The sequence below is a fragment of the Oenanthe melanoleuca genome, chromosome 5, assembly GCF_029582105.1.
Source record: "Oenanthe melanoleuca isolate GR-GAL-2019-014 chromosome 5, OMel1.0, whole genome shotgun sequence".
Lineage (NCBI taxonomy): Eukaryota > Metazoa > Chordata > Aves > Passeriformes > Muscicapidae > Oenanthe > Oenanthe melanoleuca.
Genome location: NC_079339.1, coordinates 48886124 through 48910760, shown reverse-complemented (window position 1 = coordinate 48910760; position 24637 = coordinate 48886124). Strand labels below are relative to the sequence as shown.

Genomic DNA, 24637 nt, shown 5'->3' with positions numbered 1-24637 from the left:
GTGCAAAATATCTTCAGAGCTAAACTGGATAATGATCCCCTTCATCTAAAAAGGGACAAATTTTTAATCCTGTTCATGTAAAAAAGGTTAGATTTTCTTTTCACTTAGGCTAATGTAAACTGCAGAAATATTTTCCATGCAGTACACTATGATTTCTTCTTAATAATTTGATTTTACTTATTCTTGATGACCAATAGGCTTATACCAAAAAAGCATTACAGAAAAATAATTTTCCTTTAAGCTAGTAAGTGGAAAGTTTAAAAAAATTTATATACTTTTGTGATTTGCAAAGAAAGGCACAGGTTTAGAAAGGCACATCTTTAGAAACCTCAGTTCAGAGCTGCAGGTGGCAAAGCAAGGCAAACAATGCAAATGCTTCTGTAAGAGTGAAACACAGTCATTTGGGAATATATCTTCTGCCAAAACATTGTGAAGCACAGCTGAAGAATGTTGTATTTTGAAATGGGAAAGGGCAACAGGATGCATCTCTTTTCTGATTTATAAAGGCTGACGCTTGGGGATTTCTTATTACAAAAAAAAAAAAACCCATAGAAATGCAATCCCTGCCCACAACACACTCAATTTAGTGATTTATTTTACTTTTTTTTTTTTTTCCCCTCTGAAGCAGATGCACGGGACAAACATGAAGGAAACACAAGATTACTTTGAACAGATGCAGCATCCTCAAGGCAGGGCACACCCTCCTCAATACAGCGTCTGGTTTAGAGGGTTGGGCAAGAAAGGGATGTGCTCCAAGTCCCTCAGCTGCCCCGCCCTGCCCTCCAGTCACTGTGTCACCTCCTCCCGGCTGCACACCACGCCAGCATCCTCCTCGTGTGAGCAGTTGTGCGTGCCGACCGCGGCGTGGGCGCACTCCAGCAGCGTCCGCTCCTGCCCGGAGCACTGCACATCATCCAGGAGGATGCGCAGGGAGCTGCCCTGCCCGAACTCTGCCTTCTTGGCGGCCCGCACCGCGTAGGGGAAGCCGAGCTGGCGGCACACCACGGCGGCGGCGGCCGAGCCCCAGCCATCGTCGCACACCGTGCCCCACTCGCCGTCGATGAAAATCTCCACCCTGCCGCGGGCGCGGCCCCGCCGGCCCCGCCGCACCAGCCGCACCGAGCCATTGCCGGGCGGCTTCTTCCTCCGCCGCTGCCCGGGCTCTGCAGCCCCGCTCCGGCTGCCCGTGGCTCTGCCACCGGGCTCTGCAGCCCCGCTCCGGCTGCCCGTGGCTCTGCCACCGGGCTCTGCAGCCCCGCTCCGGCTGCCCGTGGCTCTGCCACCGGGCTCTGCAGCCCCGCTCCGGCTCCCCGGTGTTCTGCCACCGGGCTCTGCAGCCCCGCTCCGGCTGCCCGTGGCTCTGCCACCGGGCTCTGCAGCCCCGCTCCGGCTCCCCGGGGCTCCGCCCGCCCCGTCCACCGCCGGCGTGCGGGGAGTTTGCGGCTCGCCTGCCCTCGGCGTCGTGCTCTTCAGCCGCGGATGTGCCGTCGGTGTTTTCATTATAAACTCTGTGATAATTGATAAAAGATTCGTGTTAATCATGAAAGTATTGGGGTTTGTATAAACCAGAATACTTAGGTCTGAAATGAAGCAGAATATGTTATGAATATTATGTTTTCTAAATAAGTTGTATCTACTGACAGCTTGCAGAACAAGGCTTTCACACAGCCCAACAGATTCTGCAAAATCAGGTTTCCTGCCTTTGTGTAATCAATTGAAGCCTATCCCTAAGTCCTGACTTCTGCCATTTCCTTATCTACCAAGACCACATGGTTATCTATGGGACTTGACAAATTGCAAGAGACTCACATCGTCCAGTGATCCCACAGACCACCACTGCTTACCTGGCAAAATAATGACAACAAAAAAATAACAATTATTGATGACTACAAGGAAACCATGCTATAATAGGGAGCTGCAAACCAAAGTTTGGTGGAGCATAGAGTGGTCAGTGGCCCCCATGTATTCCCAGCACACTGCTTGCTCTGTCTATATAAAATAAAGCAATCTAAGTTTTGCTGAATATCGAGACTTTTTGTTTCTCATTTATAACAGGGGAAAAGCCAGAGAACCATGAGTTTGTCACTCTTTGGGTTGAAGACAACTATACTAAACCAGCACTGATTTTTGGCTTATTTAACTAATTTATTGGAATTTGCCTAACTGATCCTGTTGAGAAGCAGCAACACTCCTAGCGATATTTCCTCAGTGAAAAATGTTGGCTGCTTTTAGTTAGCAGAGAGGACTGCAGGGCTGAATGCCAGCACTGAGCCTCTCCCAAAAAGGGAGCTCCAAGGGGTTTATTGGCAAATGTCAGCCTGGCCCTTAAAGGGTAGGTGCTGGAGTTTCACAGTCAGGAGAGGAGCTCTTCGCCATATCCTGGTGAAGAGCTGCTGAAAGCTTTTTTACAGACAGGCACTATTTCTGCTCTTCTCTTCATTACTAAGGATTGGATCATTACCAGAGGAGAGCATGGCCTCCCCACTGGGCCAGATGCTTTATTCAGAGGAGCTGAAATAGGAAACATTCAAAATCAATTCTCTCTGGCAACTGGAATGTGCAAGAGGAACGGAGTTGCCAGGACAACACATAAAACAGGATTTGGGGTTGGGTTTGTTCTTCCTTATGAAAAAAAAGAAAAAAATAAAAGAGCCTTGAACTCTGAAGAGATGAAAATTCTTTGCTGTCACAGTTTCCAGGTGTTACTGGACTTGCTTATTCACATGTGCTTTATTTTTAGCTTAAAAATAAGTTTTATTTTACCAGAAGGAAGCAATTCAGAATTTCATGGAGTAACATTCAACAGAGCTGGGACAGTGTCACAGACATTTGCAAAGACATCATGACTTTGAATTATATCCCAGATTTATGCATTCTTATTCATCATTTGTTTTGTAGTACAGAGAGGAGGAAAAATATCACTGTCTTCCCCAAAAGACAAACCCTTGCAGTGGTCCATATTTTTCCAAAGAATGCTCTGTGAAAAGGAATTGTGTTCATTACATGAAAATATTTCCTTCCTTTGAAAGCTATGGTTCTCAAGGCAAGAAACCAACTTGAAAGCCTTACCTGTGCACAGCTCATTTGCTGGAGCCTGGTCTGGCAAAGTAGTTTAAAACCCTGGGATTGATTGAATACTGTGTAGGACTGTATGAAAGCTAATGGTCACCTGGAAGTGCTTTTCACCTCAATGGATCAAGTTGTGATTATATAATACTCTTTATTAAACTATTATTAAATACACTTCCAAAAAATGCACTCATAGCTAATACAAGACACATGCCCCTGGTGATTCTGTTACATTCAGACTAAATACTAACCAAAACAATAAATATTTATAGCTACACATCCTTGTTTGCATGCTTCTGAATCAAAATGGTCATGCTTATTTTTCACTAAAAGGAGTGTAGTTCTTGAGACACTTGGTAGAATCTCTCCCACCATTTCTAAGTTTTAATTTACAACAAAAACTACCTCATAAATAAGCCCAAAATATTTAATTATACATGTTTAAAAATCTGAACTTGGGACTTGCATAGAGAATAATGCATAAGCAGAAACAGACAAAAATGGTTGAACATGAACCAAGTTACTAATATTTGGAAACTGTCTGAACAGCTAGAAAAGGAGAATGTCTCTGAAGATACTGAGTGCTCAGGCAAGTCAGCATTCAATAATTAGCCTCAGACTTTATTCCACTTAAAGACTCAGTGTTGCAAGGTGCTGAGTGCCCTCATTATTCCCTGAAGCCAAAGCTGTAGGAACTGTTAGTAACTCAAATGCAATGTAACATGATTAAGATAATTAAAAATTAAATAAAAGTATCCTTTAGACTTTAGAGTTCCTGCAGTACCACTAGCTTTGTGACAAAGTTCATGGACATGGATTTGGAAGGCAATTTGCTGGGGTGCTGCCTAGGTACTTACATGTGTAAATTAAATGCACACGGGAAAAGAACAGTGGTACTGCCTACTCTACTTTTGAGATCCTAATATTTTGTTTAGGTATTTTGTACCTCACATAAAAGCTGCAGATTCAGCTCCACCACTGACTCCTCCAGCTTTAGCAGTACAATATTCCATGTAGCATGATGCAATCAAAATGCCCAGAAGGGCTTGGGTAAGCCAAAAGTTCACCTCAGTGTGTGATCACAGATTCTTTAGGGAGCATTTTCTCATCCCATATTTTCTCACTTTCAGCTAGCAATGACTCAGCTCTCATCTTGCTCAATGAACTACTTCCCAACCCTTTACCCATCGTATCCTCTCCACTACCTGAAGCTACTGCAAAAAATCACTTGTCACTGAAAAGTACCATTGAGCACTGGGTCTGTGGACAGGGACAGTTACAGGGAAACAAGCTGGTGGTAATGAAATGTGTAGCATGAAAAAGGGAAAATGAACAGGCTCAGGAACTACAAAGCAAATTTCACATGGCTGGGAAAGGGGAAACACTGTATGACTTACTTGAACCAACTCTTCAGATCCAAAACATCTGGAAAGATTTAATTTTGAGGATACCCTGAAGAGTGAAGTCTTAGGTAGTCTCCACATGTGTGGAGAGATAGTTCAACTCTGGAGTTTGTATCTACTGCCAGCTACCATGAACCAATAATAAACAGCAAGAGTTACACTCACTCTCCTTTGGCACAAACGGGATGAGCTTGCTTTTGACTTTCACTGGAGATGGCTCAACTTGGCATTTTCCTGGTGGGGCTGTCCTTGAAAAAAAGAAACACATACACTGCACAATTAATTCCTTTCCTCAACACTCTGCTTCTCATTGTTTTTTAAGAATATTATTCTTATTGGAAAAAAAATCTGTTTAAATGATGCAACTAATCTCTTATGCAGAAAAAATAACTAAAGAATCACAGATCACCATTGATGAAAGTCCAAATATTCACAAGGCAGTGGAGTCCTCTGTCGGTTTTCAGTTGCCACTATTGAAGCCATTAAGGAAATAAAACTTTGGCAGGTTCAAGCACTACAGAAGGAGATTAATCAAAGTGAAAATAAAAATTACAAAACTAGGCAGTATATGTTGAACATCTGACACAAAGATCTTGTGTATGCAAGATCTCAGACTGTTTTCACGGAAGCAAAATAACACACTATTATTCATACAGAAAGCCCAAATAAATGTCTTGCCAAAAATGCATTAGTTTCAGAAAAGAGCTCTAAGTGTCTCCTCCAGAGACTTTTTCTTAGTATGGGGCTTTATTTTGACACAATTTGTTTGCCACAGAGATGTATCTCACTTCTGGGAAGTCACATCCAGTTCATCACCACTTTTTCCTATGACAGATGCCTTGGTAATCCACAGACTTCTTCAGGGGTTTTTGAATTGGTTCAAAAATTCATGATGTTTGCATTTGGAGGCTATAACATTAGGATTGTTTGCATTTGCATTTCTGCAGAAGTCAGAGAGCTTCTCTCTCCGCTGTCTACACAAGGACGTTCCCTACTTTAAGGAATTTTCCAGTGACTTTTTTTGGTACTCTGAACACGAATGAAACTTTTTTTAAACTTAAACTTACAGCTTGTTTGACTCCTGCTTTCTTTATTTTTGCAAAGATTGCGTAATACCAGCTTCTTAACACATAGTTTACAGGAACTCTTCCGTTGCATTAGATAATGGAAAATGCTCCTGACAGAGGAGAGTTGGAGGAAACACATGACAGATCTGGGGGCTTTTTAACTTTTGGGACTGGCTTCAACATAAAACTAGACAAGTGGTTTGGTTCAAAATCCTCAGATAGCTAAAGCTGTAGATTTAATCCATTAAAATAAAAAAGCTACAAAAATCTTACTCTCTGTTTCTGGCTGAAAGTAGCTTGGTGTTTAGCCAATAATAGTAACACTTTAAAAACAGGAAGATGGAAAAAACAGCTGTAAGTCTTCCCACAAAACACAGCTACTCCCTGCCTTGCCCAGTCTCAGATACAGGCACATGGAATCCAGGAGATGTAAAAACAGTCCTGTTTTCTTGCCCAATCCATAATGCTCTTTGAAACACTAAGAAGAATGCACTTTTTTATATTCATCTGGTTTGCCCAAAAAGCACTGCAGGTCTTGCTGGTCCAGCTTTGGCTGCAGTGGCCTGGGGGCACAGGGCTCTTGTGGGAGATGAAAAAAGGGATGGAGAGGAACTCAAAATAAACACCTTGAGAAAAACAGCCTCCTCTTGGGCAGGAATCTAGAGAAACTTTGCCCAAGAAAGACAAGCCACCTATAAAATACTCCTATAGCATTCAGGAAATCTCCAAACCCACATAACACCAACAAGCCCCATAAAAATCATAAAAATTTGGCACCATGCAGAGTAGACCCCCATGACTGCAGCAGCAAAGCAGACCCACGATGGGTTGCTCCAGATGTTCCTCGATTGGAAGGAACTCAGAAGGGCTCAGCATGGGAGGAGAGTTAATCAGTCAGCCAAAATAACTCATCCCACCCACACCATCACACCCATGCCAGGACCCACTGCACCATCACCAGGCCTTGCAACAAGAACATCTCATACCTGGAGGTGTCCACCACTTTGTACACCACTCCATGGGGAGCTGTGGCACTTGGTACACCAGTAGACAGGAAGTACAATTCCCCTGATAAAAAAAAACAAAACAGACACACCCATGAAAACTGTCCATGGAGTTTCTGTCCTGTACAGCACAAAGGCATTAACTTGGTATCACAGGTCTGAGAGCTCAGCTGCAGTCCATTGGCATAAAATACTCTTAGTGAGTGGCAGCTTTACAGATTGTCACGAGCTACTATTTGGACAAATTTCCATTGCAGGTTTACCTGCCCTTCCGTGTCATCTCATGATGATCTCTGTCCTTTGACCTCTCTAATATAAAACAGTCAAACCCTGAGTTACTTTTATTAAAATGAAAGGAAAGGAAATTAAGAAAGTTCACTGTCTTGTGTTCATTTGAACGAAGCATTCCTTTGGTGTGAATTACAGGAGAACAAGATTTTGCTTTTGGTTTCTGTGGCACACTCACAGGGTGAGCCATATCTCACACAAAAGACATTTGATTCATCACAGCTCTGTCAGGTCATATGTGCAGGGCTCAACCTTCAACCAAACAATGTCCATCACCATTTATTTGACTTATTTTCTCTTAATTGCATTTCTATCCTTCTTCTCCTGTTGTGCAGGGGAGACTGGGATAAACAGTCCTTCTGGCACTCTTGTGAGAGCTCAAGTGTTTCAGAGGTGCAACAAAAAGGATCAGGGAAAAACATATATTTGCAATATTTTTTATAAAAGAGAGAAATAGACATATAGGCAATATAGACTTGCTTAGTGAATAAGGAAGATTTTCTTGGGTGTTGTATGGGTAATCCGGGGGAAGAGGGGAAGAACAAAGAGGTTAGTGTGAGCAAAGGAATGTGTAGGCAGTCAGTGGAAGCAGAGGCTGAGCCTCCATCCTCCTACCTGCTCTCCTGGGCTGCCCTGGGCTGAGCCCCTCTGGACAATACCAGGGCAGAAACCTTTGGCTATCCCTGGCTGGTTTCTTCCTTTTTCTGGTGAGCTTCATTAATGACAGGCCAGAGGCAGTCTTGGTCCAAATGGGGATGGGAAACACCTGGCACTGAGTTTTGTGGTGATGTGTGTTTTACATCCTGCCCCTCTTCCCTGGGAGTTATCAGGCAGGGGTTTGGATGCTCAGGCCATGAAGCACACAGGCTACACACATGTGACCCACAGGCACAGTGCCTGGGGTGTCTCTGACGTGTTCTGCTGGCCAAAAATAGAGATCTCCCCATGACATATCCACAACCACTGCACCAGGTAGATTAACATTCATCAGAGCAACAACCCCAAAACTTAAATGCTTCTGTGAAATAAACCCTGTTAAAATAAACTGTGTGGCAAACTGGTAAAAATTGAGATTCCCAGCATACAAAAAAGGTGCAAGAGAAGGCTGTTCACAGCAGATAAAGCAACCTCACTACACTGTTATCAACAGATTTCTTTCCATTACTACAAAGCAAAAACAAGGCAATTAACTACCTCTGAAAAGTGACTCCAGCCCAAAAAGCACAGCATAGGGCAAAAAGGTGGCAGTGTTTAACCCCTGCTTTGCCCAGACTCTGCTGACAAGCACAGGATGAGGGACATCATCCTCATGTGCATGAGCAAGGGCTTCAATCAACAGCTTGATATTGCACTTGGCATAAAGCTGATTTGAACTAAGTTATTTGATTACAGGGTAAGTTATCCTTTTCACTACAGCACTGTGAAATAGCTCTAAATTCCATGAATATTAACCATTAAAGAAAATGGAATTTAACTCTAAAAAAAAATCAGACTTTCAAGCTACCACTTAACTTGGAGGATTTGCATTCACATGATTAAATTTGCATTTATATGATTTGAGCAACATCCAAACTTGACATAATCTGCAGGAAAAAACAGATGTTTAAAAGCTGAGGCATTCTGGAAGCAGGTGCTTGTGATCACGAGCCAAGACCTCCCAGGAGCAGGGCAGAGCACAGCTCCTGCACTGCTGGGTTGCACATGAAGCACACATTGTGGGGCTCATCCTCTGCCTGCTGCCAGCCACATTCTGCAGCACCCTTGTGCCATCAACAGGAGACACCACCAGCTTTCACCCCAGGACTCTCTGTTTCCTCCTCTTCAAATCACAGCAGCTCCCTTCTAGGAAGCAAAATGTCCCCAGCCAAGAAAACACAGCAGAGCTCCAGTGAGACTATCCTTCAGTCCTATGCAAGGCAAAATCCCAGCTGGCACTGATAAAATATGGACTTAAAGACTCTCTTGCTGATGCCTCACTCAAGACATAACATAGGCTTTTGTTCTGCTTCACCTTGAGAGGTACAAATACCCCAGCCCAGGGTGAGCAGATAGATAATTGCCATTCATGACATCTGCTTCCCTGTATCCATTAATAATGCTCACAGACCTCTTGACTAGACAAGAAGACAGACTTGCTCTCCCTTGGGTATCAGCTTCTCAGGCTCCCAGGGCCTACCTTCCCCATGGCATGACACTGTGAAGAATGAGGTTTCTTTTCTAAGCTTTGTTTTACTCTACTTGCCCCCTCTGCTCCCTGTTCTCCAGAAGGAAGGTGTGTGGGCAGCAGCATGTCCAGCACACCAGACTCAGTCCCAAGGCAACTGATTCTCCAACTCCCACTGCAGGCACTGTATGGCACAGAGACCTCAAAATTAGCACTGTAACTTTGGTCTGATTTTTGGGAGATGCTGGGAATCTGGCATTTTAAAGACTCGTGCTGTGCCTCCCCACTACCTGCTGCCTGCCAGGAGTCCTCTCTGATCCCTTCTCTGGTGCTTTATTCTGAAGAGAAACCAGAAGAACATCATTCAGTGAGACACAAAGTCAAAAGATTACCTGCTTCATCTTCAGCAAAGGAGATGATGTATTGATAATAGTTATTGATAAGCCCAGGGAACATGCACGTTTGTTCTGTCCCCATGCAGATTTCACTGTACTGCCACTCTCCAGTAGCATGATCCTCCTTCAAAGACATCAGGCGTCTGCAAGGCAAAAGAACACTTCTACAGCCTGACCCAGAGGATTTATGAGTATTAGCATGGACACCTGAAAGGATATTTAATGCTTCCTACCCACACTAGCTGCAGTAAGCTTCTCTGAAGAGTGTAAGATTGTCAATATTAACCCAAATGTATTATATACCCTGCAACCCCTTGTCTTTCAAGAGCAACAAAAGCACATGAAAAAAACAGAGGGGAGGGTTGGATTTTGGCTGGGGGTACAACTTCATGAGTGTCCTAAGTGTTTACTTACCCACTCATAAAATCACCAAATATGTACAGGCCATTCAGGTTTGGAGACTCACAGCCTCGATAGACGTAGCCTCCCGTGACAGATTTCCCCATTTTGTGTGGATATGCATAAATTGGAAGCACATCATCTGTAGGGCAGAAAAGATCTGTGACTTGTTTTGCACATGCTGCAGAATAGCTCTTTATCTCGATTGTTCTGAGACTGGCAGAGTACAATCAAGTTCCCTGGTGCATCTTCTATTTAAATGAATTGCCAGTGGAGCTGTATTTAGTTTGATTTTCACCTTTTCAGAATCACATGAGATTGCCCTGCCCCTTACCACGACAGCACTCTCCTGAGCCCTTCTCATCCCACTGCAATCCATCTCTGTTAGTGCCACTTCTATTTCTACAGAGCTTGTCTGGCTTAGCTACAGATGCACAGGTTACTCCTGGAGTCACTGCACCCATGCAGGAGATGTTTGCCCAATGCAGCTTTGTTTAGGTGGTAAAAGGAAAAAAAAGAGATGGGTGACTCCAGACTGCAGGCACTGATGAAAAGATATGTCAGATGTCAGCACAAATAGCTTCTGTTCCTCTGAGATGGAGAAGCAACTTGAAAGGGCCATCAAATATTTATGGGATGGCAAAGGCATGAATGATGTGGTACTGGCATATTCATAGTGAAATATAAGTTATAACATAAGACAAATGTAAAACGGAGAGAGATGTCCTGATTTTGAGGGTCTCCATTAGACGCTTCCTCCCCTTTATTCTGAGACTCCTGGCTCACAGGTACCTCATGGCACCCCTTCCCCCTCATCCTCACAGCCTTTCTCCCTGCCCATGTAGCAGATGCTGCAAGTAGAAAACCCGGCAGCACTGCCAGCAAGGAATTTTCACCAGGGGAATTTCCACTAAAGCAGGTGTTTTCTACACTTCAGCTGTACTTATCATTCTGAAGGGGCTGTGACATTTCACTGTTCTAACAAAGGGTCTCTAAAGTCATCAAAAATTGCTCTGAATCCCTGGAGACCTCAGTAAAGTGTCTGCCATGAATGCTCATGTGGAGTATTCTGTCACACAGGAGAGCAATAAATGAACTCCCTGAACACTGCTTCAGAACAGGGAGTGAAAAAAGTCTGCTCCTTGCTCTTGACATTTTTATAAAAAAATACTTAACCATTCTCGTACTCATAGCAAAGTTAATAAAAGGAAAGAATTTAAAGTATAATTGAGTTAATATTAGGAAAAAAAAATTAAACAACACACAGCACATAGAAGAGAAAAGAATCAGAATCTCAGCTAATGCAAATCAGTGCCAGACCACTCCACTCCCCCCCTGAATCTCTGAGAAGAGGTTCCAGCAAAAGACATGGTCCCTTGCAATTCAGAATGTTCTGAGTTCACATGTTCACTGGAATTTAGCCAGCCAGAAAACACCCTCAATCCAGTTTTGAATAGTTTAAAGAAATGAAAATAAAATGAGGCTTTCCTTTGCGGCATAGCTAAAAGAAACAAAAATACACCATACATTCAGTTACCTGCAAAGCAGGCAGCGTGCATAATGGTTGATCAGTCAGTGTTTTTCTCTCATTCTTTAAAATAAGGACACTACTTGTGAGTTATGGAGAAAGATACAATTCCTCCTAAATTTTTCTTGCTGCTGCACAAAAGCTTATTTTATGTGGCAAAATGAAGTTGTCCCTCTAAAGCACAGAATCACAAAGTAATTTCACTAACATCACCAATCACCTAGAAAAACAACAGCTAGCATGTTTCACTTTCCTCCTAACTCAGAAACGGTAACATTTGTACTTTCAGTATTTATGCCCAAGCCAAGTTCTCTTCTAGACAGAGCCAGCAGAGGTTTACATCTCAAAAAGGTGTGTTGACCACCAAGCAGCCAGGCTTTGAAGGCAGGAGTTAAAAACGAGAGCACCTCTATTTACCCAAGGACGAATTGGCGCAGAGTTTTTTATCGTAGCAGCTGAACCCTTCCCTCGCCCTCCAGCCGTAGTTTTTCCCTTTCTCGACGATGTCGACCTCTTCGTATTTGTTCTGCCCCACATCTCCACAGAAGAGGCGCCCCTTCCCTGCCCTGGTGTGAGGGTCGCCCCTGTCGAAGGAGCAGCGCCACATGTTCCTGACTCCGTAGGCGTAGACCTCGGGGCGAGCCGTGGGGTCGCTGACAAAAGGGTTGTCAGGCGGGATTCGGTACCGGGGCCCCCGGTCGTTGTTGTTCACATCGATCCGCAGCACTTTGCCCAGCAGGGCTGATCTGTGTCGGCACAAGAAATGAAAAGGAGAAAATAACAAGACTAGACCTTGGCAAAAAATCAGAGAGGGCGGTTTGGGAAGTCTAGGGTTTCATTCTTTCTGTTCTAGGAAAGGCAAGTTTTTGAGTATCTCTGAAAAAAGAACCATTTCAAGAGAATTGCATTTGCCCCTGAACAGTCTTTAGGTAGCTGACATTGATTTTCCACACTCTGGAGCTGCCATGGGGTGGATCCACTCTTACTTGTTCTGGGCATTTCCAAAGGTGCCAAAGGGATCCCCAGCCATGCCTCCATCTCCAGTGAAGATATAGAGATACCCATCATCTCCAAAGAGCAGCTCTCCTCCGTTGTGGTTGGAAGCAGGTTCTTCTATTTCAAGGATTATCCTGAGTGAAAATAGGGAGAAAGCAATTACCTACTGCACAAGCACTATGCAAAGAGCAGAGCAACGTCACAACAATGAGCTCTTGACAGATGGAAGCAGCAACAGATTGGTTTTGATACAAATTCCTCCATATCCATGTTGCTGAATTTTTTCTTGGGCACAGCTGATTTTTTAACCTTAAATAGTTTCAACATATTTTCCAGATTACAGAAACACCAAATTGTGTAATATGGAAAGTCTGGGAAATCACATGACAAAATATACTTTTAATTACTTAAACTTTTCCTCTGATTCTTTCTTCCTCCTTGTTAAACTTCTTTTTAATTTTTTTATAATTTATTAAAGAAAAGGCATTTGAGCTTATAACCAATTGGAAATTGTAAGAGAAAGGACTCCAGTCCATCTGTGCATCTGTCCTTCCAGGCACTTTCAAGGCAAATATAAAACTCTTCAAACATTAAGGAATAGTTAAATTCTTAAAGAGAGAAGAATCCCTAAATGAAAATTATACAGTCAGAATCTTATGAATTTAAAGAGCAGTTACAAGAAGTCCCATCCACAAACTGAGTTTACTAAAGCTTATTCAAATCAGTGCCAACAAAATTTAACTCAATTTTAACCTCAAACTCTCTATTTTATTTGTCTATTTTATGCACCTGGAACCCCCTCCATAGCATGAAAGGGGAAAATACATAAATTATAATTTTATAGAATGGTAAAGCTACAAAGACACGGAGTGGATATTCCCAGGGATAACAATGGAAGTTTATTATTTCCAGCTTCTAAAAAAGTCCAGATTTGATACTGGCAGTGCATCTCAATAACTACAAAAGCAAATTACAACATTTACTTACACCACCTCATTTTTGGACAGTTTTTTCCCCTTGTTAAATGTTGGTAGTTATGCTGAGTTGTGGGAAGGAACCCAGCTATGGAGTTATTGTCACCCCCTGTTAAATGTCAGCACCTCTGTGTTAAGGTAACTGCAAGAATGCACAGGTTCCAGCTGACAGAAGGAGTGAGGGAGGATCCTGTATGGACACAAAGGTGAATCCTCCCCAGCCTCCCAAAGAAGATGGAAAAAATCAAAAGGCATTGAGGAACATCTGAGGATAAACAGACACATGCATTGTGCACACCACACGTCAGCCTGAGCTCCCTCTTGGGCAGCAGCTCAGGATGAAGTCAGTGGGACCTGTGCCTATACAAGCACAACAGGACCACAATTCTGCTTTCTTAAGCTTTTGCCATACCAAGCATAAGCTAAGTAAGCACAGAAATTGTTACAAACATAGAGCCTGAGGATTGTTAAACAAGACAGCTCATGGGCTGTCCATGTCTGCAGGTTTCTGATTCGCTTTCCTGAGTGCCACGTTGTAAATCCTCCAACCTGTCATCTACAGTGCTGTTTACACAGGATTGTTGTAATTGCTTTATAAACCAGTATCCCCTCTCTATCATTAGGCTATGTGCATTTTTGACCCAGAATCATCCACAGCTGGGTGTTTGGAAAGCCCCTAACAAAATCCAAATAATCTTAGCATTAGTAATATTCAAGGATCTCTTAAAATGGTGATTCTATAACATAGTTCTGAAACAGGTTCTTAATCTATGAGTTGGACTCCACAAACAAGTCTTTCATCATCTGTGTGGAACAACTGCAAGACTAGACTCAAACAAATGACATTTCCAATTAAAATGCACTCAGTAATAATATAGCTACTTGTGTTTTATTTTATTTGATATTAAATTTGTAATATCAAAGGGTTGAGTTTTGGTTCAGATAAAGAAATATGGGGCCAAATCCATCTTTGCTCTGGTATCACTTAGTTTGTTTATAGCAATTTTGGAAACCTGAGGCTTTGGAATGAATTTCACTCATGCTTCGCAGAAGTCTATTTTAAATAATAATAATCATAAAAGTATGAAACAAACAAATAAACCTCCAAGCCCCAGCCAGCAATAACCTCAAAATACTAACTATAAATAATGCTTAATCCATGTTTAGTTAAATCCTCTGACATGCCAAAACTGAGAACTGTATGTGTTTTATCCCTGAACACTTGCAGTTCATCCATGGAGGACACACACACCTCAGTACACTAGACATGGACTTGGACTAACATGGAATGCAAAAAACTAAATATAACTATTAAACTAGCTATTAAACTAAATAAGTCTCATTCATTAATAGTCCTTAAAAATGCACAAGTTGCCCTCTAAGATCTTAACTTCTTTTGCCAGAGAAACCTGTGTACAATACCTTTCAGAACCGTGGTCCAAGGTATTCATGTCAGTAGGAGAAATTCTGAACTCACTGATTCGGATCCTCTCTTCATAACGGACTTCGACTGAGTAGTAGACGTACACTTTCCCGTTAAACTTGAATTTAGGATGGAAGACGATACACAGGAACCCTCTCTCATCTCCTTCCCAAGGTGAGGTGAGCACAGCTTCGCTGATGTTCAGAAATGGCTTTTCCAGCCTGGAGCCGTCGGGGAGGTAGGCCCACACCAGGCCGAGCTGCTCGGCCACGAAGAGCCGGTGCGTGCCGTCGTTGGCGTGCACCATGGCCACGGGGTTGCGCAGCCCGTTGGCCACCTCGGCCAGGCAGAGCTGCAGGCAGCCCTCGGCGTCCGCCGTCACCCGGCCCAGGTTCTGGTTCAGGTTCTGGTTAGCCAGCAGCTGTGGGAAGCAGTAGTCGCCGTCCTCCAGGGACAGGTAGCGGCAGAGCTTGGCCGCGTCGTTTTCCAGCGCGATTAACTCCGGCTCCGCGGAGAGGGAGCGGAAGATGGAGCGGCAGTTTTGCCACACTTGAACGCAATAGTCTTGGCACAGCCCTGGTATCGTCCTCACCGGGGTGGAGGGGTCCTCAGCATCATACAAGTGAGCTGCATATGGAGAGCATTCCTAGAGGGAGGGAGAAAAGGCTTCAAGGCATTTCTTGGACCAGATTTGAAACAGCTGAGCAGTGATACTAATTGGAGATATTTCATCTTAATTACAAGATATGTTGAGGTTTATCCTAAAGATATATTAACAGAGGGAAAGATTTTAGAAGGGAGTTTTTCTCAGCACTCATGGAAATTATCTTCAGTATTCCTGGTGAAAGCTGACTTCCTCAAGCTGTTACTCATTTATTCTAACCACAGAACTTTTTTTAAAAAACAACCTGCAATGATGCCTGTGTTGCTACATCACCCTAACAGACTGCACTGGGGAAAAAGAGATTTTTATTCCTTGGAAGCTCTGACTTTATCTATGAAATAATAAGATTCATCACAGAACAGAAGTGAAACTAAAGAGTTAGCTGAGAAGATTCAGCTAAGATCTCCACACTGACAATAGAATGGGAAAGGCCATCAGGGCCAAAGCCTGGGACATTCATACCTCATAATCTGATAATCCAGGCATACACCTCATACATGGATGTGATTTACAGCTTGGAAGGAGTGGGATGTGAAAGTGGAGGAGGAGGGGAGAACTCCATCCTTGCCTGGGTCCAGCTGCCTTTGGTGGTGGCCTTTGCCTACAGATGATTTATATCCCCAGCCAGGAGAGATGAAAGGCTTCTCATGATCATGACGTGGGTCACAAGCTCTGCGAGGGATGCTGAGGTTACAGGATTTCAGACACAAAAGGGCCATAATCCAGGCAAGGTCCACTGGCAGCAGCTGCAGCTCAGCCCTTGTTTATGGAAGGTGCAGCCTTGGAAATCTGCTTAAGGGCTGGATCAAGTTCACACAGCTCATTGTAATCTCCATGATGAGAACTCTACAGACACATTTTCCTTATGAAAAAGCTTCTTATAAAAAACTGTAAGTTGCAAACTGACCAAAGTGACTCAGTTCTGTTTTGTAAGGGTTTTTGCTTGTAATAAACACAATATTTTCCAGTTATAATGCATCTTCCCAACAAGCACCTCAAAAGTGCTCTTCAAATTATGCAACATGACACTGTGGAAGTTCAATTTCTTTCAAAGTTATATTTTGATGAATACCTGAGGCAACAAAGGTCAGAAGAGAAACTACTACTTAAATAAATTCTGTATTTTAAAATTCTTATCTGTCATTGTTTCTTCTTTTACTGAGCAAAACCAGCTTAATTAAAAAAAAAAATAGGGAGCTATTTCTAGATCTGTAGGGAAATATTTCTTACTGCAGATTACGACACTATTCAATAGCTGAAAAGATATAGCATCTGAGATTCTGAACTGTTTAAATTAGCTGATAAGCATACACAATATTTAATTTTTATTTTATTTTCCATTACACACCATAATAAACTGAGAGGCCATATAACAGATCATTAGTGTACAATAAGCTTTCCTCCTGGAATGTCAAGCCATTCATTGCAAAATGAAGGTTATTATGCTTTCAAATGAGCAGCAATTAATGTGGTAAGAAGAAGATTGCTTGTGACACAAAACACTGAAATTACACAGGCAGATTGGGTAACACACTCGGCTTGGTTACACGAGGTGTGCCAGGGACAGAAAGAGACAGAGCATTTGTCAATTCACTTGTAATGACTGAAAAATTGGCCCTAGAAAACAAATTGAAATGAGACAGAAAGGGAATTTGACGAGGGCTGGGTGGGAGCTCAGTCTGTTGCTGCCTATGGAGGTTTCCCATGCAGAGAGAGGAGGCCCCTCACTTGAGTACTCAGTTGTACCTCATTCTCTGAAACCCTCTTTCAATGCAAGCAGTGATCTTATGCATTATAAAGCAATTCCTGGCCTCAGCATCAGAACTAAAAATAGCCCAGAGATATGGATTCCCTGTCTCTGCCACTGCAGGCTCTTCACCACAGCCTCAGGTGTGTCTGAATAGAAGTTGTGGGCAACTTCTTCCCTCCTTACAACATTCCTGGTGGCATACAGCTAATTACAGCAGCATTACACTGGCAGTGATATTCAGAGATCTGTCACTAGCCTGAAAGTACCTAAGCATGTCCTAGGGTATTTCAAGACATGTGAATATTTTCTAAATTTTATTCTGGAAGAGATGGAGCCTCATGCCCTGTGCTGAATTTCTCTGCTTCTGAAGCAAATTTTGTGGTCCTTTAGCTTTCACATCATCCTGTCATGTTCACATAACTCCAAATACCAAGAAACTCTACCCTTAGTCCGAGCTCAGGATCAATATCAGATCTAAATTGTCATTTCCAAATGATGATGTCTGTTCATGAATTTTAAACTAATTATGTTGTAGTCCAAAGACCAAGGAAACTAATGGGCAGCTGATCAGTTATTCAGTAGGGCTGGAACAAGTTTGTACTATGAAAATAACTCATCAGAAAACAAAACAAGTCACATTAAGACATGCTAGCCAAATGCATCCTGTCTGTTCCAGGAATTCAGTGGCAGCTCCTTATCTGGGGAATTCTAAGTCTGACTCTGATGGAACACCCACATCAGACAATGTCTTATTTACTGCTGTTATCAGCCTGGAGGAAGCAACAGCACTCCTCAGAAAAGCATTTAACTTCCACATTATCCCTAATATTCCCAGACCACCTCCATCTGGAAACTCAAGCCTTTAAGCAAGCTGCTCCCTGAGAAGCAGAGCGAGGCATCTGCTCTTGCAGTTTTGGAGAAGAGAAGGCTCCAAGGTAACCTTATGGCACCTTCCACAAGAAAAGTGGAGAGGGACATTTTACAAGGCAGTGTAGTGATAGGACAAGAGGTAATGGCTTTAAACTGAAGGAGGATAAATATAGATTGGATTTAAGAAAGAAGTTGTTTACAGTGAGGGTGGTGAACTACTCTAACAGGTTGTGAATAGAAGAGATAGATGCCCCATTCCTGGAAATATTCAAGGACAGGTTGAGCAACCTGATCTAGTTGAAGCTCTAGTCCCTGCTCATTGCAGGGGAAATTGGACTAGGTCCTTTCCAAATCAAACTATTCTATTATTCTATGAATTCAAGAAAAGGCAGGAATTCACAAGTACAAACTGATACATTTGTCAAAGTAATTTTATCACATTTGAGAGAAATCACAAATTGTGAGCAGAAAGAAACAGAAGCATGCTAAGTCACAGAAACACACTTTTTAATTCAAGTCTAGGATATAAATTGCATATACAATGAATGAATAGAAGCAAAATGTTCTAGACTGTTTGCAATGACTGAACTTCCATCACATGCTTGTGTAGCCAGAGGCAGTGGTTTGTAGCCACATCTGGGCTGGTGATGCACTGAGCTCATCAAAACATTTCTGTGAATCATTGCTCCCACATCGAAATGTTTCTCTGCTTCTGAATACATTTTCAGTGGTTGGCTTTCTGACAAACACAAGAGACTTAGTTATCACTTCCAGAAGCAGGAGTGGACTCCTAGACTATGGTTGTTTCAGAAATATATACAAATGTGTTTTTTTTTTCTTCCAGTACAATGTGAGATGAAATAGAAGTCAATTCTCTAGAACCTGGTGTGGAGAACTGCTCTAAGAAACCCAAGAGGTACCAGCAAAATGCTAATAGCAGGATTTCTGAAAAGCCATTTTGATCCCATCCTGAGCACAGCAGACAAGACTCCACTGTCTGAATTAATTTAAGGTTTACACTTGCACAGTGCTGAGCTGCCACTGCTCTGTCTCGGGGGCATTTTCATATGTGTGAGGCCTCCACTGATGACAGGGTCAGACACTTTGCTCTCTGCAGACTGTGATCATCCCATTATCATATCTGGCCCCAGAACACCAGCTCTGAGTGGAAATTCCCCCCTGTGCAGGATGGCCACTGCAGAGGTTCCTAGGCCACATCTGCAGGCATTACTCTGCACCTACCACCAGGACTATTAGCACATGCTAAAAGTGCTGCAAGCCAACACAAAAAAAAACTCCTGACCCCATCAATTGGCCATAACAAGGAGCAAGATTTGTGCAGGCAGGTGCCCTGTGGGTTTCTTCATCAGGTCTGGTGTCCTAACCCTGGGAGGGTGAGGAGAGTTTTCAAATTGTAACTGCCCACATAGTGATCTCAGAGACTGCTGCTCCTAAATTAAAGAAGAGCAACATCCCTGTTCCTCTCTTAGACAACTACCAAAGGACAAAAAGCCTGCTGGGATACACTGGCTCCTTCCAGTGCCAGGGAACACATGCCTAGGCAGTGTGCTGTCCCTGATGTGTGGGCTGCTGTACCCGTGCCTCTGCCCAGGAGCTAATGCCATGGCTGGACTCGGGAATTAACGCCATGGCTCGCACTTCCCTGGACTGTCCAAAGTCCCTGGACCAGCGCGTAGGATCAATGCACCCACGGAATCAACGCACCCGTGTCTGGGTCAGAGCATCCATAGCCGGGCTCGATGCAGCCCAGCATGAGCAGATACACACACACCTGGGCCAAAGCACTGCGGTGGGGCAGAAGCAGAAGCATCCCTGCCTACAGCTGCTGATATCCCCTGCGCGGCTGAACCCTGCGCGGCGGGATGCCCCAGAGCAGCGGGAGCGCCGCAGTCTCACCTGGCACAGCAGGTCCTGCAGGTGCCCGGCGCAGGCGGCGTAGGTGCGCTCGTCGAGGCCGGCGCTGAGGCGGTAGAAGCGCTGCAGCAGGGCGCGGTCGCGGTGCGGGTCGCAGCAGCCGAACTCGGAGTAGCGGCGGCAGAAGGCGAGGCCCCGAGGCGGCCGGAACGGCGGCTTGAAGTCCAGGCACTGCGGGTGCGGCCGCGCCGGCCGCGGGGCGATCGCCGCCGCCAGCAGCAGCGCCAGGGCCGCCCGCGGGCTCCGCATGGCTGTGCGGGGCACGGCCGGAGAGATGGGCGCTGCCCCCGCCCCGCTCCGCATGGCTGTGCGGGACACGGCCGGAGAGATGGGCGCTGCCCCCGCCCCGCTCCGCATGGCTGTGCGGGACACGGCCGGAGAGATGGGCGCTGCCCCCGCCCCGCTCCGCATGGCTGTGCCGGACACGGCCGGAGAGATGGGCGCTGCCCCCGCCCCGCTCCGCATGGCTGTGCCAGGACACGGCCGGACAGCCGGGCGCTGCCCCCACCCCGTGCGCCCCGGCGCCGCTCCGTCCAGGTCCCGGTCCCGGTCCCGGCCCCGCTCCGCCCGTGGGCTCTGCATGGCTGTGCGGGGCACGGCCGGAGAGGTGGGCGCTGCCCCCGCCCCGCTCCGCATGGCTGTGCGGGACACGGCCGGAGAGGTGGGCGCTGCCCCCGCCCCGTGCGCCCCGGCAGCTCTCGGTCCCGGTCCCGGTCCCGGTCCCGGCCCCGCTCCGCCCGCGGCACCGCCAGTGCCAGACCGGCCGCCCCGGGCTCCCCGCGCTCTCCGGGACCGGCGCCGCTCCCCGCGCGGTTCCGTGGGGTTGTGGATTTTATTCTGATTCCGCCCAGAGCGCAGCCGGGCAGGTACTTGGCTGGACCGTGGCACAGAGTGCATCGGTCCGGGGAATAATTCCTTAGACAGACTCCTCAAGTGGTGTCTGCTGGACTCGGTTCTGTCGCTGAGGCTTCTGTGTGACCCAAACGCGACAGAATAATAACACTTGGAGTTTACACAGCTGATGGACGTGTTTAATAGCAAGAAAAGCCAGCTTCAGTACAGCTACTGCTTCTGCGTCCTTTGTCAATCTCATCCTGGGCTGAGACTGATTCCATTTAACTTTAGGCTGGAAAGAAATGTTCTGGTGTAGTCTTTACACCGTGTGGCCCCAGGCAGCCCAGGCGACATACTTTGCTCTGTGAAGTACTCAGAATGGTTCTCCCTTGCCCAAATAAAATAAGACTGCTGAGGAAACTTTCCTTACCCTAAAGTTCCTCATGGCACACCCCAGGAAAATAGTTACTCCACATTCACATCATATAGCCATATCATGTGTGGTGGTATCAGCTAGTAAGATCTAGTCCCATGCAGATGGTGCTTTTTTTTGCTTTTGAACACAGCTAGCCAAAGAGTATTGTGTATTTCAGTATTAACACACTGGTGCCCCTCAAATAATGGAGTACATGCTGATACACTGACTCCTACTCTGAGACAAAAGAACTGCTGTAACAGTGCATGTAGACTGTAAAATCACTGCCTGGTTTGGAACATCCTGTCAGGAGATCATATGTGTTACACATTTAATATGAGTTTATCTTCTCTCCATGTGCTTATACAACTGCTGTTAAGGTCACTCAAAACTCTCCAAATGCGCAGGCAACCAGAATACTTGATCTCGCTTGAGAATTCTCTTCCCTTTTATTTTTGGTCACTTAAACCACTTTTTTTCACAGGCAACCTTTGCGAGGGCTTTGGAAAGCACATGATCAAGTTACTGCCCCTGAAAAGTTTGCGAGCTATGCAAAAAACGAGTATGCAGTTATGCAACTCCATATTGCATAAAAAACCTGATGTAAAGACATCTCCCTCTTCATCCCAGCTAGTCTTTTATTCCTGTAGTTAACACTGGCTGTTGTTTCAATGTTTATAATAATTATAGACACTTAATTAACATTATAACAACGCTTAATATATAAAGAATGGATTGCAATGGCCAAACATATTCTGGATAATGAGATTTATCCTATAGCCTCTTGATTTGCTGTTGGAGTTCTTGATTAATTTGGCATCCATGAAACATTTCAGAAATAAAAGGAAAAATTAAATGCTGTGCATATTTAGCAGTGAGTTGTAGAACAAGAGCTAGAGGCTGCGAAAAAGCATAAAATACCTTTTGGAAGTCCTCTGTGTGCATTTACAATACACCCCATCCTCCATGTTAGAGCTCTTTTGCTCTTTCAGGCAGGGCAATTTTTTTGCTACCCCTCAGGCTGGGGTAAGAAATGCACAGCAATTCATAAGCAAGGCATTGCTGAAGCAGAGACTGGAGCTGCCTTGGCTCATTTAACGAGATCATTCCATTAAAGATGGCTTATTTTACAGCTTGTTGTGAGTTTTGAGGCTTCCCAGGCCACAGGTAGGAGCTCATGGGCTGCATTTGAGGGATCTATGGTGTGGTGGATAGAGCACACAGCGCTGGCTTTTCATCCCAGCTCTGCCTGGAGACTTAACTTACTATTCCCAAGATACTGTGTTTCCGCCTGAATTCTCCCATTCATAAATGAGGGCAGTCAATGCTCATCCACCCCATGGCAATCTCTCAAGGTGTAGTTTATTGATATTTTTAATCACTTTTTTTCTTCTTTTTTTATGAGTTCTCTGCTGAGTTGTCTCTAGAGACTACACTCAGAAGGGGAACTGTTACCCTTGACCTGACATGCTAAATTTGAAGTTGCTCTTGTTCCTTCCCAAGGGCAATAACATGCATCTGTGCAGCAGCCACAGAACAGGGATGAAGTTTGATTTTAGCAGTATTCTCCAAGATCATATGGTAGTTTGAAAATTTGGTACTCAGAGGGTTTTGTATTAAAATGACTCATTTTTAATTTGGTTAATTTGAACACTCATTCTCGTGCCTAATGGCCTGAATCAATCACTTGAATATTTTGTGCTGTATGTCAGCTATTGGAAACAAGTCCTTTTTCTGTAGTTTATTTTTGGTGGCTTTTTAACTGATATTTTTTGCTAAGATATTGGTTTGCTCCTATTCCTACTAAGTTCATTGAAGTTCTTGAATTTAATTAGTTCTCAAAATTAGAATTTTTATTGATGGATGAAATTGAAGAAGCCAGGTGTGAAAATACAGTATTTACTTGCAAACAACATAACATTATGGCACAAAATCCCTATATTTAAAAAATGTTGTTTGTTTTGGGGTATGAAACCTGAAATTGAAAAAACGTAAACAAATTGCATTTGATCAAATCACCAATATTAGAGCCTGTGTCTGGAAGTGCATCCTTAAGGGGAGATTAATGCTCTGAGCTTTAATAGCCAGAGGACACACTGCTCATACCTAAGTCTGTGAACACCATCCCTAAAAAACTTAACAGTCAGGAATTAAATACAGGACTAAAGCTCTTCTCAGAGGAAATCAGCCTTTGCTTTCTCAATGCTCATCTGATCACAAAACCTTCTGCTCCACATTTATCTTCTCAGTGTTTTATTTTCCTTATTGGTGGAGATACTGAGGACAGATTACTATTATGAGAATAAAATAAAGGAAAATGTGTGTGTGTGCCTGTACCCACAATGCAAGTGAGGTAACACCAGAACAGAACAGAACAGAACAGAACAGAACAGAACAGAACCCACACTAGGCAGTCTATGATCCACTGGCATGGAGGCTGCCCATTCACACAGCTCTTACTATTCTACACAAACAATTGAAAAAAATATATTAAACCTTACTAAAGATGAAAGAATAGTTTTACAGCACAGTCAAAAGCAAAGGGCATCTTCTATTCAAAATTATTTTCCAGGGAACACAAGCAGCTGAAGTCACACTGGCTGTGACAGGCCTACCAATACATTTTGCTATGAGGAAGTGTTTAATGCAGGAAACCTGGGGAGCCAGCCCAGAGCAGCAGCACTGTGTGCTATATCGGGAACGCTGTCGGAGGATTCGATGAGCGGAAATCCCGCTGCGTCCTGACGTGCTGGGTGACTCAGATGTGGAATGAAACAAACTGCTGCAGCATCAAAGACCTAATTTCTCCTTCTAATGGAGCCACGAGAGTCCATCACATCCTTTAATCGTGCTGTGATGAAGCACCTTCAGCAGTAGCCTTTGGTGTACATTTCTGGCTCTGTGGCATGTGTCACAGAGTTTTGTACAAAGCAGGGGGGCAACCCTGCAGAGGATGTAAATCAGCAGAGCTCACACACAGAGTATAATATCCAGGATTCCCATACAGGTGACATATTGCTAAGTGCTTTTCCTGTCCTTCTCATGCTCATTTGATGAACAGGCAGGATGCAAACAGCACAGTTTTACAGCATTCAGATAATTGCTTTCTTTGCTCTCAACTTGCTACCATAGAAATTCTAATGTCAGAGCCCTCAAGAGACCATATGGGCAGCTAACATTCCTTATGTGTTGCATGTGCAGAAGGAACATATTTTCTTATCAGTTCACACAAGAGTAGATCATGAAGGAATGATTTTTAAAAATTACTACTATTTTCCCTGTGGTAACAGCAATAGAACAGTAAGTAACAACCCTTGAATGAGGTCTCTCTGTTTTACAGTACATGGGTCTTTTTTGCCTTTTTGGTCTCAAGAGAAATAAAGACATTAAAATGTATGTTTCTTTTCAGAAAGCATTGTATTGATTTTATGTAACATCTGAATACTTTGTGTTGTAACT

General features: G+C 44.1%; 1 protein-coding gene across 1 annotated transcript; it reads right to left on the bottom strand.

Moving 5' to 3' along the window:
• Positions 1-317: 317 nt before the first annotated feature.
• On the bottom strand, positions 318-20237 carry HHIPL1 (HHIP like 1). The gene is made up of 10 exons (XM_056493682.1): positions 19912-20237; positions 14710-15356; positions 12304-12447; positions 11735-12063; positions 9805-9931; positions 9388-9533; positions 6526-6607; positions 4638-4720; positions 1368-1508; positions 318-1190 (listed from the first exon to the last, which is right to left on the bottom strand). Exons 1-10 carry the CDS (start codon positions 20230-20232, stop codon positions 787-789), a joined length of 2424 nt encoding a protein of 807 aa, XP_056349657.1. The 5' UTR covers positions 20233-20237; the 3' UTR covers positions 318-786.
• Positions 20238-24637: the final 4400 nt, after the last annotated feature.